General features: G+C 31.9%; 1 protein-coding gene across 1 annotated transcript in view; it reads right to left on the minus strand.

Annotated features, from left to right (window-relative positions):
- LOC145246050 (atrial natriuretic peptide receptor 1-like) overlaps positions 1 to 14,721 on the minus strand; it is a 1,007,513-nt gene that overhangs the window by 463,146 nt on the left and 529,646 nt on the right. Inside the window, exon 6 of the mRNA XM_080107893.1 lies at positions 8,165 to 8,303. Within this exon, the coding sequence (XP_079964019.1) occupies positions 8,165 to 8,303 (139 nt within the window). The remainder of the gene's footprint in view (positions 1 to 8,164; positions 8,304 to 14,721) is intronic.

The raw sequence follows: 14,721 nt of genomic DNA on the forward strand, positions 1-14,721 counted from the left end.
TCTTATATGCTTTTATATAGTGCTGTGGTTCTTGGTTGATTAACTGTGTCTGTGTCGGATATATACCTGAGATACAAAACAATGACACGAATATTCTGTTGTCATGGCCTTACTCATAACACACGCTAACGTTTCATTGTGTAATTTCACAATTCATGTAATAAAATAGTCGAATAATTATAATGTAAACCCATAATTGTTTATGGGAAAATAAAAAAAGCGTAAGATTTTATAAATATTTTCTGATTTTTATGCAGACTATTTTCCTCCTCTTCTAGTTGTTGTTTAACGACGTTTCGGCCAACTATTTCTCTGAACTTCATCAGGTGGTTAACCGCAACTGGATGGGAATGGGAAATCTTCAACTGTATCGTCAGTAATGAATGAATTCCCTAGTTATGTTTTCATCACGTTTTGGCCAACCAATCATCTGGTCGGATTTGGGTAGGATTGAAACCGCTATCTTCAGACAATGCTCATCTGGAACTGTAGAGATTCAACGTCTCTATCCACTGCACCACGAATCCCGAAGTGCGATCAAGATTGGATTTTTTGGTCTTATAAATCAAAGATTTTTTTGTTATCTGATCTTCTATTGTCGAAGCAGTTCTGAATAATATCTATAATTTAATTATTGGAAGTTTTGGAAATAAAATATACACATTTCTCATCTCAAAAAAATTCCAATGATTATATATATATTTTATAAATAGATTAAGATGTAATTGTTTTCTCATAGATCATGAAACATGCCTAACAAATAAGTCAGTTTTTAGATTGAAGCAACACTGTTTCCTTGAACCAAACCAATGGAATAATGCTGCTTAGCTACTTAAATTTCCGAATAACTACGCCAATACCAGAGTTTTGCTTATCTTCATGTTAGTTTTGATGATATTCATGTTAGTTGCGTTATGATATAATGAACGAGGCTAATGTGCGTAAAGAGATAGGCAGAACAACCTATCGGAACCCATACAATATTTGTGCAAAAACCAAAATCTAACGCTAACTGACACTCTCCGGCGAATGATAAGTTCATGCAAGAAAAATCTCGTAACCAATCCACATAAGCATTGATTATCATACTGCGATGAAGTGTACAATTTTTGGAAAACCAGAACAGACCAAGACATTCATTAAGATTTATATTCATGTTAGTTGCGTTACGATATAATGAACGAGGCTTATTACAGTAATTATTCGAAAACGTAATTACAGAGAAAAATTACCTAATTCAAAAGTAATGAGATTGTTTGTGCAGAAGGCATCTCCTATTAAGTTAATTATAAATGCCAAGTAACAACCATTCCTGTTGCCACCTAGAAATAAATGAATTCAGTTCATAATCAATTAAATTAGAAATTGATTTTATTATTTTCACTTTTTTGTTAATTTACATACGAAGTCTTTCAAAATTGTTGTGGAAAATATGAGAAATATAATTGTTATCAAAGTCGAGTTTACTTTTATTAATTTTCTTGTAATTACATTCAATACACATTGTATACTTGCTTAGTTATCCCATGTTGTTCATGTATAATGTGTAAAAAAATTATATCATCGTGTAATACGCTAGGCATATTTGATATCTTATATTAGAAAGCCTAGAAAATGACAAACCTATTTTATTCATATTATTTGGATTAATCGGGGTACTGTTCTCATCTTGAGTGTTATTTTCACAACGCTTCGGTCGATGTGACCGAAAAATATTCAGAAACGTCAAACCTATTTTAGTTTTGCTTTTTTTTTTAAAGATATGGATCGGTAAAAAAAATAAAATGACAAAAATAGGTATCTACTATGGATTAAAAATCAATTGAGCTCAGAGAAGAAGTGAATATACTTTTACCGATAAATAAATAAAAAGATGTCTAGCCAATATTGAAAAAAAATCTTAACACAAAAGTCTGAACAATTCCTATTGATCCATAATGAAATAGTTATTTGAATTTCTTTCTCATATATATTCATTGGATACATATATTGTACATTTTTATTTGGATCTAATGACTTCCTTCCTGAATGAAACATGTTTGTGTAATTTACTGGTAAACAATATAAATAAATGCTACTATATTTTTCATGTATATAGTAAATATATATATACAGTAAAAGAATACCCGTGTAAGAAGGGATTCAATAATTTTTTAGAACAGACTGTTTTTCTGCCAATCTTGTGCCCCTTACCAAGACTAAACTATTTAATGGCTAGAGCTATGACATGAGTATATTATTTTAATTATTTTGGCTTTCGAGTATATATCAGTTAATATCTTATATGTTTTTAGATAGAGTAATGTGGTTCTCTATTGATTAACTGTGTCGGATACATACTCGAGAGTAAAACTAACGAAAAGAATATTCAGTTGCCATAGCCCTAATGATGATACTAAACCTCATTCTTGGAGTCCTATCCTTATATTGGTAATAGAAAATGTCTTAAATATAACGCTTAAGATTAAGGAGTCTTAAAAAATTAAAATTCAAGGAAACATACTGAATTAGTGTTTAATGACTACAGATCAAATTACATGCAAATATGCTTTTTTTTTCATTTACAAATTGTGCTTATGTCATATTTCGTGACCCTGGCAACAATGTGGATAAGTACCTTCATCATTAGGATGCCTTATACACAACATACGATTTCAGCCTGACAACCGTAATTGAACTCTAAGAGTTCAGTATTTGTCAAATCGTGTGAAATCTGGAAAACTTAAGATTGATTGAGTTTATTTCCTTTTCTGATTTACGCAACTTAAGTTATTAAGAACAGAGGGTTTGCTTGTGTTATGCTGATTAATCGGACGATTATTCTCATGTTTGGTGTTTTTAGCACAACGTTTCGGTCGCTGCAGCCTGCAACCTTCTTCGGGTGTTGAGAACATACTTCTTTTCCTACTAATGGAACTGGGAGTTGGCTCTGCATTACAAGAATTCGAACCGTTTAGAGTGGATTAATTAGCATAACACAAGCATTGACATCTCATCTAAAAAATTCAGAATTGTAACAAACGGTTGCACTATATCTTACGACTTTTAGATTAACAATTACACGTGTTTACATTATAATTATTAAACTATGTATTTCTTTACATCAGTTTCGTCTAATGCAAAACACAATAACAGCCGGATTCGGATATGAATGATTAAACAAAAATAATGGAATATGATTTTCGATTCTTTTTTTTCTGTTTAAAATATAATTTCATATTGCTTGTACACTATGATACATTGCTTCCAAACTACTAGTAAAACTAAAATATGTGGATCATTATATCGAATTCAAATAAAAATACCATCGAGAAAATGACGTTCGTAAAAAGGGCACACGTAGATAAATAGGAAAAACAGCACAAATAGAAAATATACATGGAAATATCATAAGTTTATCAAAACCTAGGATGCATTAAATAAAAAGAAAACATTAGATGTATGATTCTATGTGCATTTAAAAGTAGATGAGTACTTTCCGATAAATGAACCCCTCTTCCACAAAATACCAATGAAATATTTGTTTAACTCAATTTCAGAATCGCTTAAACTTTTCCTAACAAGTGTATTTGTATCAGAATCGGAGAAAATATTAAAATCATCCCATCACTAATCGTAATATTGTGTTAATATTGTAACTTCTCAGGTTGATATTCTTTTTCTTTTAAAAGGCATAATAGATAATACTTGATAATGACACGGATGTAAAATAGGTAGTTTTTCTTTATTTATATTTACTCACTACAAGGCACATTGCTGCTGAGATGTGAGGGGCTACTGTCGATTAGAGGTCAAATTTATAAAAGGCCATTTTTAGTGGAGACTTGTGCAGCAAGATGTTTGTTAACATTATATTTAAATTTCTATATTTTGTTACACTCACGAACACAGGTAACATGAGGGGGGAATTACAAAGTCTAGCAGTTCGGGAAATAAAGTATATTAGAGTAGAAGACCATCGTTTATCGGGGGATGTTGACCGTAGAAAGAATGGGCTTTTGCTGACTGCAGTGTCATTCGGAGCTAATTATGTCGTGAGGGCAACAGGCCAGCAAATAAATCAGAGCGTATTGTTATAAAATACTTATGAAACAAGCATAGTGATGCATCATTGCGGGGACATGGTATCTTAAATAAAAAACGAAATAGTGATACATCCTCAACATGTATGAGGTGTACTTCGTTTCTTCATCTAATATGCTTTAAGTGTCCAAACATAAATTTCAAAATAACACCCAATTAGGCCGTATTTATCGTCAGACGTCAGCAATAAAACAGTGTTAGTTTAATATAAGAATTTTACAAGTTCTGTTCCAGGACAGCGAAACAATTGCATGCAAGAATTACATATTAATAAATAATAATAGTGATAATAATAAAAAATAGTAGTAATAATAATACTAATATACATGATGCCATAGCTTAAGACGTAACCTAAATTCTAATGGCGTGTTGTAGTTCTTTACTTACTTTTACTTGATGTGGAAAATACATAGTCTATCTATACTTTTATAAACTTAAGTTCAATACCGCTACATCAACTACGCTAGAATCTTAAAAGCCTGCCAGAGAGGAGGACAACAAACGCTCATAAATTATTTATTATAAAGTTAAGTACCTCTCAAAATTAGCTCATTAAAAATAAACGATGTTCGTTTGTAACTTAATGAGATTCCTTGTGCAAAGTGATTTTCGTTCATTTAATAAAAAAAAGCCACTTAAGGAAAAATCAAGGAATCCATTTAATCTTCAGAAAAATATGTGGAACCATTTAAGAAATAAATGAAGTCTGTTGTTTCGGATATTTACGATTGATTCAATTAGACAACGACTTTATCGCTTTAAAAGTCTATACGATCTTTTAGCGTTGAAGTGTAATATAAAATAGGAAAAATAGCTGCTATTTAAAGTAATTATACGTTAATTTTATTTCTACCTTTTACTTTTGTTTCGGAACACACAAATCAATAATCGCCATTGTGTTTTAATTTTTACGTTTTCTGTTTACTCGAAGAAAGATCACACAGAAGTATCAGCGATTTCTCACCGGTTGTGTTCCCAGCAAATTGCGTGACAACAAGTACTCTAGGTTTCCACCGTGCCAAATCTTTCGAGGACCTACGCAAATCATATTATGTTATCGCATCAACGGATTCTCATTAATTACTCTCTGGGAACGACGTTGGGCTTATCTGGAATTTCAGTGACAATAAAACCACTTAAGTTATCGGCACTATTTGCCAGTGACGATTTGATTCGTGTTTTATCTAATCGATTTTCCTATCCTCCTTGACTCTTCACGACAATGGTAAAAACCGGCACTGGTAGAGATTAGAATGCTTTGACACACGGTCGGGAAAGTGTGGATGTCAAGCAAGCTCCCTTAAACGAGGGGCACTCTTACCTAGCAAAAATTGCCCGGGCATCCCAGTTGGCATTCCTTGGTTTGCGCACCTCAGGCAGCTCGCTATAAACTTATCCCACCCGGAAACCGGGTGGCAAAGTCAGGGAGGATGGGCCTCCTGGGTGATACCCAAATGACTTACCTCAGTCCGAAAGGTTCTGGGCCAGTTTTTGGACCCGCACCTGTGGGGCTAATTGTCAAGGAAGGATTTTTGACTGCGTCTTTTTACTCGGTCTCGAAGCATTCAAAGCAGCAAGGACACTCTTCCTCACAATTCCAAAGAATATAAGGGGGATAGTGGAACTGGTAATACTACAGAGTGGCCAACTAAAAAGTAGCCCAGAAAATGTATTAGTAATTGTTTAAATTACCTGTAAATAAAAGATGCTGGAAGTGCTCCCCGTTGAAATCTATGCATTTTCGGGCACATTTAACAACGTTTGCAGATACTGCCTGTACATCTTTTCTGATGATTCTCCTGATAGTGTTAGTAATGTTCACCTTTAGTTTGTCTAGATTGTGATGATTATTGTGGAAACTATTTGTTTTAAAATCCCCAAAGCTAAAAGTCATATGATGACAAGCCGGGTGAACGTGGTGGCTATAAACCTTTGCTTATTGTTCTCTCTTTCGTAAACATGTCATGAACACGTGACAGTGATTTGTGAGACGTGTGGCATGTAGGGCCAACTTTGGTGGGAAAAGAATTGCATTTTGTCTTGTGGTGTCAATTGGTCGTTCAAAAAAGATTAGAGTGATCGGGCTACTTTTAAATGGGCCATCATGTACATAATTTACTATGTGTATTCATTATATTTATGCCTGTTTTTCGCTTCCGTTAGGCTCGTATGATGTTTTTTTTATCTTCTGTACTTTTTTATGTATCGAGTTAACATCCGTTAGTTATACCGGTTTGGTTCCCGCATTCGGGAACTTTTCTAATAATGTTGGCCCTTTTCATTACTTTGCATGTCTCCATCTGTTTTCGGATTCCAGTATATCATAGTCCTTTTCTATTTTTCTGAACCGTTTCTAGTATCTCATAAATTTGTTATTATAGTAACTTTATTCATCTGCCACATTCCTTTTTATGGTCAAGCTAGCTCCGCGCATTTGTTTCATTTTTATCCGTCTTAGGCTTCAACCAACGATGTGACGGTAAAATTTTCTATTTGTTTGTTTTTTTTCCCTTGAATAAGCTTGTCTTTTTGCATCTCCCTGTTTTAAAGAATTTTGTGCTTTTCGTTTTGCAATAGCGACAAATCCTACAAAGTCCAGACGTTTGTATGATTCTCGGTTGGTTTCCTATCACATAATTCTGGTCATCTTTATTGTTTTCTGGATTTAATTCTTTATTTTTCTTTATTTCCAACTAGCAGCCCGCATTGCCCAGTCGTAAAATACGCTTGCATATTGCATTTTAATTCGTGTAGATTTTGTATTTATTATTACAGAACCAATTCTCTATCGATTATTAATATATTCTTAAGGCAAAAAGATCCAGACGATTGTGATTTCAAAAAGCAAAAGAATTACTAGAATCGAAACCAGAACCTATATTTTTTCCAGCCATTTCTGTAACCTCTCAAACACAAACGCCTGTAGAACTACATTTCCAACTCAATACAATATGGTCGTCTTCAAGTCCAATGTAAGAAAGTTCTTGCTTAGCTGTATCTTCAAAAAAATTATACCCAATTACTATACTGTTATCCCGGTGACAACTGTAGACTTAATAACCCTTTTCTCGAGTGGCATTCGGGCCTTGATAAGTGGTGACTCTCTTGCAAGCCCCCAAACACTGAGTAAGTAAAGAAGTTGTAACATAATTTTCCTCTCCCGAATTAATAGTTTACATATGTTATAATTAAAAAAAAATTGGGGGGGAGGGGTAAAAAATTTAATTATGGCTAAATATAGACCAATGAATAGGATGATTAAAAATAAAAAAATGAAAATAAAGGCTAGTTAACTAGGTTTCGTTTCTCGCTCAACAAAGCTAAATCGAGGAAAATTACGATAAAAAAAAAATTGTCGTGAATAAATTAAAAAATAAATAAGCGGGGAAAAAGTAATTACAGAGAAATCAAATAAATATATTATATTTTTCTTGTGGTCTCTTGATGCATTAAATTCCAGGACAAGAATTCATCTAGTTTGATTGAGTATTCAGCTTCGTGCTGTTACCTGAGATAGTGAAGATGCGCCATTCCTCGTAAAAGCCATTCCATCCATCCATAGCCTTGACCCCCTAAGAGGCACATACCATCTACAACTTTGTAGACGCTTTTGTAGCGACTGAGTTCTTTTTACGGGGTGAGGGTGCCGTTCCTTACGCCCAACCTTCCCATAAACGCCTAGCCTTCTCAAATAGTCACCCATCTGATACAAGCCAGGCTCAACGTTGGTGTGTCAACGTGATTGTGCTGTTACCCGATATAGTGAAGGTGTACCATTCCTTGTAAAAGCCATTACACGCCGGGAAAATGTTATTTGGTCCCCGAATACTCTGTTATTTTGAATATTGTGTTATGGTTTATTTCTAGCGAAAAGTATCCTCATGCGAGGTTATCTTGACAAACCCCTGTACAGAGTGACCTTTGACACTCGATAATGATATCTAGTGGGCATTTAAGTTCTTTTTAGACCTTTAACGTTAATGGCTCGTCACTGGTTTAAAGAAATAATGAAGATTTTTCAACTCAATGCATCAAGATTTTTTTTTATTTTATGAATGTCAACAGAAGGTTCATCACTTACCATCAGGTGGACATTTGGACCCATCAAAACCACAGGTTGGGGTGTCCGGAGGTGGACCAGTTCTGCCCCCAGCCCAGTGAATCGTCTTGTTTGGAACAGGTTCATATTTCTTCTTATTGCCATAATAATTAGCCACAACCTGGAAGTATATAAAGAATTGAATTATATATATTTGGGTTAAGATCATAAAACATAATTGCAACCACTGTCGATTTTTTCGGATTTACGTAATATTTTTATTTTATATTTTCGTGAATGAATTCTTATTTTTCTGATGTGTCAGAGCGGAAAATAATAATAATAAAAAAATTGGCATAAGGATAATTGGCTTGCTTGTGCACTACAGGCATGTGTTGTACAGAATTTTAACAGCTGACAGAAATAAACGGTAATATGAACATCATTTTTCAAATTGGAATATATTTGTCATTTTTTATGTATGGTCTTTACTTATAGTTAACATACATCGAGCTCAATAATTAAATTGGTTTAAGAGTTAAAATTTAATAATATTTTTTCATTATATATAATGATTATATATATATATATATATATATATATATATATATATATATATATATATATATACTAGCATTCCAACCCGGCATTGCCCGGTGTATGTTGAGCAAAAAAAAGCGGTCAATTTTTAACTGTGACCACTATTATATATGTATTGTGATAGACTTAAATAAAGCTATTAAGTTAGATCCATGTCCAAGGAACCTATATCGTAAATTTCAAGTGTTCAGACCCAAAATAGGCGGAAAAGTTTGGTAGAGTGTTCAAAGGTCAAACCGTTTAACTTTGACGCCTTAACAGCCAAATTTCTGTCCGAAAACCGATCACAAAGATTTTCCAAAATCTCAGTACCCTGTATATCAAATTTCGAGTCTGTAGACTTAAAATGTACAGAATTATTGAGTAGGGAAATGTACACACGGGCACACAGACACGTTCACTTATATATATATATAAATTTATATATTTAAATATAATTAAAAAATAAATTTTTTTATCGATTCCTGCGAGAATAAATTTCCAAAGCAAAATTGTTTTATATTCAAAAGATACACATTTAAAATATTACTTCTATAATTGCAATGGAGCTATAACATTAGAGAAGAGAGTTATATCATAGTTGATGTAGTGTAAATTTAAGCACAATAAGACTCAAACGAATATGTCTAGAGAAAAATCAAGAGCATATTTGAACAAAAATCCAAATTTTTATATGACTATTCCTAGCTGCAAACCATAAAGTATTCAGATAAGAATCCACGAAAAATGATTTGCGATAAACACCAGACACGATGTTTATATAATCATTTAGATTTGTTTAAATATGCTTTTTCTTCTCTTCAGACATCCGTATAAGACATTATTTGCTCCGAAATTTACATTAAATTATAGTCTGAGAATATTCTGATCTCTTATATGTGTCATCATCACTGCCAACTGTACTCTGACTGTTAGGGCTCCAAAATAATCTGTAAATCAGCTTTCACTACCCCTTCCTGTTTTCTGCCTTCCTCAACGTGTTACTACTGACCAGGGTTTTCCTCTCCTTGTACATTCCTCGTAGAATTTTGTTTACGGGTCTTGATAACCGTAGCATGTCATTTACCCCTTGTTACAGTGGTCAATACATCTTCATATAGTCTGACTGCTTGTCTTAGTCTGGTTTTTAATTTCCTTATGATACAGAAACAAAAACATATTATATCGATTTATTTAAGGGGTCAAAAATGTTGTCACTATATCAGATGATGAGGATGTTTTAAGAAATATTTCATCTTTGTCGCGTATATTCTCTTTAAGTCAACAGCAATAGGGACATGAATAGAGAGCGGATTATTCTGTTTGTTTTTTTTAAGCTGGATGTGATTTTTTTGTAATTCTATGTGCATTAGTTTGGCCAGGACTGTTAGGACCTTGATGGTGAATTAAAGTTTGTAGTCTTTGTAAAAGATTCGCAGATAAATTACACACACACACAAAAAAACACAAATATATATATATATATATATATATATATATATATATATATATATATATATACAGATATATATATATATATATCTTAGAACATTGTCTGTATGATGGAAATAAACATCGTCGTATTTTAATTTATAGAAAGTTCTTACTTAAATTAAAGTATTCAAGATGCACTATCAAGAAGAAATACCCAGCACATAGGTCCATGCATAATTTCACTTTAAAAGTATTCAACAACGTCTACAAATGATGCATATAAAGGCTGCTAGACACAATGTATTTGTTTTCTCCATGTATTTTTATCGAAAAAAATGGTGCAAAACTATTCTTTAATTCTTCGATTAAGTTAATTTTGGAAATAAAATTTTAATTCATCTAATAAGCGGTAATTTGCAATTAACTCAATATTTTAGAACGTTTCTATCTACTCCCCTCATTACGTAGCACTTTTGTTGTTTGATCACGTATGTTCTAATTTCTCATAACTATCAGTCTCTCCTCCCTCGCTCTCATAAGTTATTTTCTCTGCTTGTTTGACCCCGCTCCTTATCAGTTAGTGTCAATCAATAAAAACGCCTGACAATATAAATAAACGTATAATTAATTAATAAATAATAATAATAATAATAATAATAATAATAATAATAATAAAAATATATTCAAATACTTGATAATAAAAAAGCAAATATAACCACATGTTGTAATAATGTTTATCTGGTAGCTAGAAAAGGACAGGCAAAATAGACAGAGAGATGATATACCGAGCAGAATTTTTTGTTTTTATATTATCTTTATATTTGTAAGCGTAAATAGTTTCGAAAACTTATTTTCTCTTAGTCCAAACAATATAACTCGGCATGAAGTATATGGATATGCAGGATGGAATGGTCAGTACCCATTAGTAAAACTGTGTCAAGTATAAGATAGTAAAACACAAAAAGCCTCCGGTCCAATATCTGCAAGAGAGAGCTGAAACTTTCAGGTTCTGAATGCACAAGTCCAGTCATCATAAAATGCAGTTTTATTGTACTCTTATCTATTTGAGTGGAAAAAAATAGGAGCCATTACTTTGAAACTCCTCTCGTATCCATATAATAGATATGTTACACGCATAAGACATAATCACGTTGAAAAACTGATCCTCGTGAGATCACGGAAGTTAAGCAACGTAGAGCCTGACCAGTACTAACATGGGTGATCATTTAGTAATTTCAGGTGCTATACGTGCTTTTAGTTTATTTCGGCATCTCTGGACTTTTCCTTGCCACGGGACTTAAAAGTGCAGATTCAGGAGAGACGTGGTTGCTGATTTTGTAATCCTTGCTTGACAATTACACACGCAATCACATTTCCACGCGGTATACATTGCCTTTCAAGACTGAAGGGAGGCGTTTGTTATTATATACGTATTAGTGTGTGTGAGTGCTAAACAAGAAACTTGAAAAATGCATGGAAGGAATAACTGTTTCTATTTTATTGTATAATTTCAGTTATTTTCAATGAATAAAATCACCTCGCATCATCGCTTATGTGTGATTGCACATCCCACCAACCAACTAGATAATTGTATAGAACATTCTGATTATACATTATTTACGAAGATACGTAATGATTTGCCTGTGTCGAGTCATCCATTATTGCCAAAGGAGTGGTAGAGACAGCATACGTTCATAACATTCGTTTGATTAGATCAAACGGTCAACATCATGATTTTGACTAGAACTTCAAGGAAGGGGTGCTTTGAAATCTGATTATATCAGGAAGAAGTATCGTTGGGAGACGATCATCAAATAATCAAGTCAGTAAGCAATTAATATTACGATCATTACTATCTTCACTGGTAGATATTCAATCAAAATAACAAGCTCTATTTACCACCACATCCCATATATATATATATATATATATATATATATATATATATATATATATATATATATATAAAATGGGTTAAGAAATTCCAACGAAAGAAAGATGTATATTTAAATAAGGGGGTAGTCACCAATAATGTGTATTTTTTAACATTATTGTATCATTCCGTTTCTTGGTTTTTCATTGAGAATTATGTTTGGATCATTGTAATAATGTTTTTAAATCATTGAAATCGTTTTTACGGGTGTCAGACGTTCTGTGAAGCGTCCTCGTCAGAAATTAATGATTTAAAAACATTATTACACGGAATAATAAAATAATGTTAAAAAATACACATTGTTGGTTACTACCCCCTTATTTAAATTATATATATATATATATATATATATATATATATATATATCTTAATCTCCTTTAAATTTATATAAAAGTTGGATTAAAACCCAACAGTGCATATATCAATAATGATCAAAATATAATATACTCATTTACTAACTATTCCGAAATTGTTTAAAAATATATTTTAATTCATGCAAATGCAAATTTTTTTTATGTAATTTCAAAATCTATGAATCAAATACAAAATTTTTTTCAAGTAACATTTACTCTATGTCTTAATTATACATTTTTGACAAGGCTACCGATGAAATTATTTTCGTTATATCATTATGTAGGTATATACTAAACATGAAAAAAATACTCGAAAAATGATCGTATTTTCTTTATAACGGGTCCCCCTAAAACTCTGTCCTTAAACTGGTTGATTTGAGTAAAAACTGAATTTTGCCATAAAAAATTTACAAAATCCATTGCACATGCACACATACGTATATACAAAAGCCTTATTTTGCCTATTATTGGCCATGTGCCATATCAATTACACTGTGAGTACCCTGCATTGCTATCGCCTTCTTATATTACTTTGGCAGCATATATATATATATATATATATATATATATATATATATATATTGTCCGAATGGTCGCGAAATATTTTATCCGAACAATAGAAAATACCCCACTTGTTGCTATCAATCAAACTTTTGTTGTCTTGTTTTTGTGAATATATATATATATATATATATATATATATATATATATATGTGTGTGTGTGTGTGTGTGTGTGTGTGTGTGTGTGTGTGTGTGTGTGTGTGTGTACATATACGTAACTCCAAATATATAATTTTGTTGTCTTGTTCTTGTGAGAATAATATATATATATATATATATATATATATATATAAAACTACAAATATATACTAGCAAAAGTACCCGTCGTTGACTGGGTTAAAAACAGCCTACACAAAATGGACTCTGATTTATGAAAGTATGATGGCTTATGAAAAGGAAGGGTTGTAAATAGATAGCTTCAAATTTGGGGGTATCAAACCAAAACAAAATACGATAAAAGTAAAAATAAAATCGATAAATCCCATAATTTATTATACCATACCTATTCACACTGAAACACTTATCACAATATTATTAAAGTGTGTGCCTATTTCCATTCTATGGAGGCCAGGCGCGAACGCAGACTCCAAAATGTTATTATACCATTCCTTTTATTATAAAAGTATTCTTATGTACATCTATATCAAAAACACTTGTAAACGTTCTTTTTAATGTTTTTTATTTCCATACTTTGTGGAACAGGCGCGTACACAGACCCCCAATTTTAATGAATCATCATTATGCCAGATCAAACATACCCAATCCTATGTCTCGATACAGCTTCTATCATTATATGTGATCAGTTTTCTATAATAGTCAACAATATAGGAACCTATTCGTGACCAGACACACACAGACTTTCACATTATATATATATATATATATATATATATATATATATATATAACTACAAATATATATATATATATAACTACAAATATATATATATATATATATAACTACAAATATATATATATACATTAGTGATGGGACTATTCCAATATTTTCTCGATTCTGATACAATTACTGATTCTGTGCTAAATTCCATTTTTCGATACAATTACCGATTCCAATCGTTTTTAATTATTTAACTATAAGATTGTTGAGTGAAATTTGAAAATCAAATAAGAGACGTGTTACATTTAACACTTTAAAGCCAAATAACTTTCAGACTTTCAAATCACGCGCGACCACGTGCAATTATCCGGCTACAATAAAACCACAGCTAACATCAAGTGGACTTAACTTAAAATCCTTCCATTAAACATCATGACGGAGAAGAAGAGAGAAAAATATATATATACAGATTGAAAAAGGAGTGTATATCTTCCAAATATATATCTCTCTTTAAAAATAAACATTCGTTTATTTTATAAATTAAAAAAATCGCGCTGTTATTTGGCTTTTAATTGTTATATGTAACACGTCTCTTATTTTATATATATATATATATATATATATATATATATATATATATGCATTGTATATCTCCATATCTAATATTTTTATCGCAGAAATTTCACTCTTGAACAAAGTACTGTATGCTTGCTTCAACAAATGCCACATATAAATTTGATACATCTACTCTAATTGCCACTATATTATGTGGCTTACGACAACTATTTCTGCTACATTCATTAATACTCTTGACGTATTAGTGCTTCCTTATTTCGAGTATAGTGCAATATCTATTTTGTGGTCATGAGGCTATCATATCTGGCATTATCTCCACACTTTTT

The sequence above is a fragment of the Euprymna scolopes genome, chromosome 23 (genome assembly GCF_053919585.1).
Source record: "Euprymna scolopes isolate OS-2025 chromosome 23, ASM5391958v1, whole genome shotgun sequence".
In the NCBI taxonomy this organism is placed as follows: Eukaryota; Metazoa; Mollusca; class Cephalopoda; order Sepiida; family Sepiolidae; genus Euprymna; species Euprymna scolopes.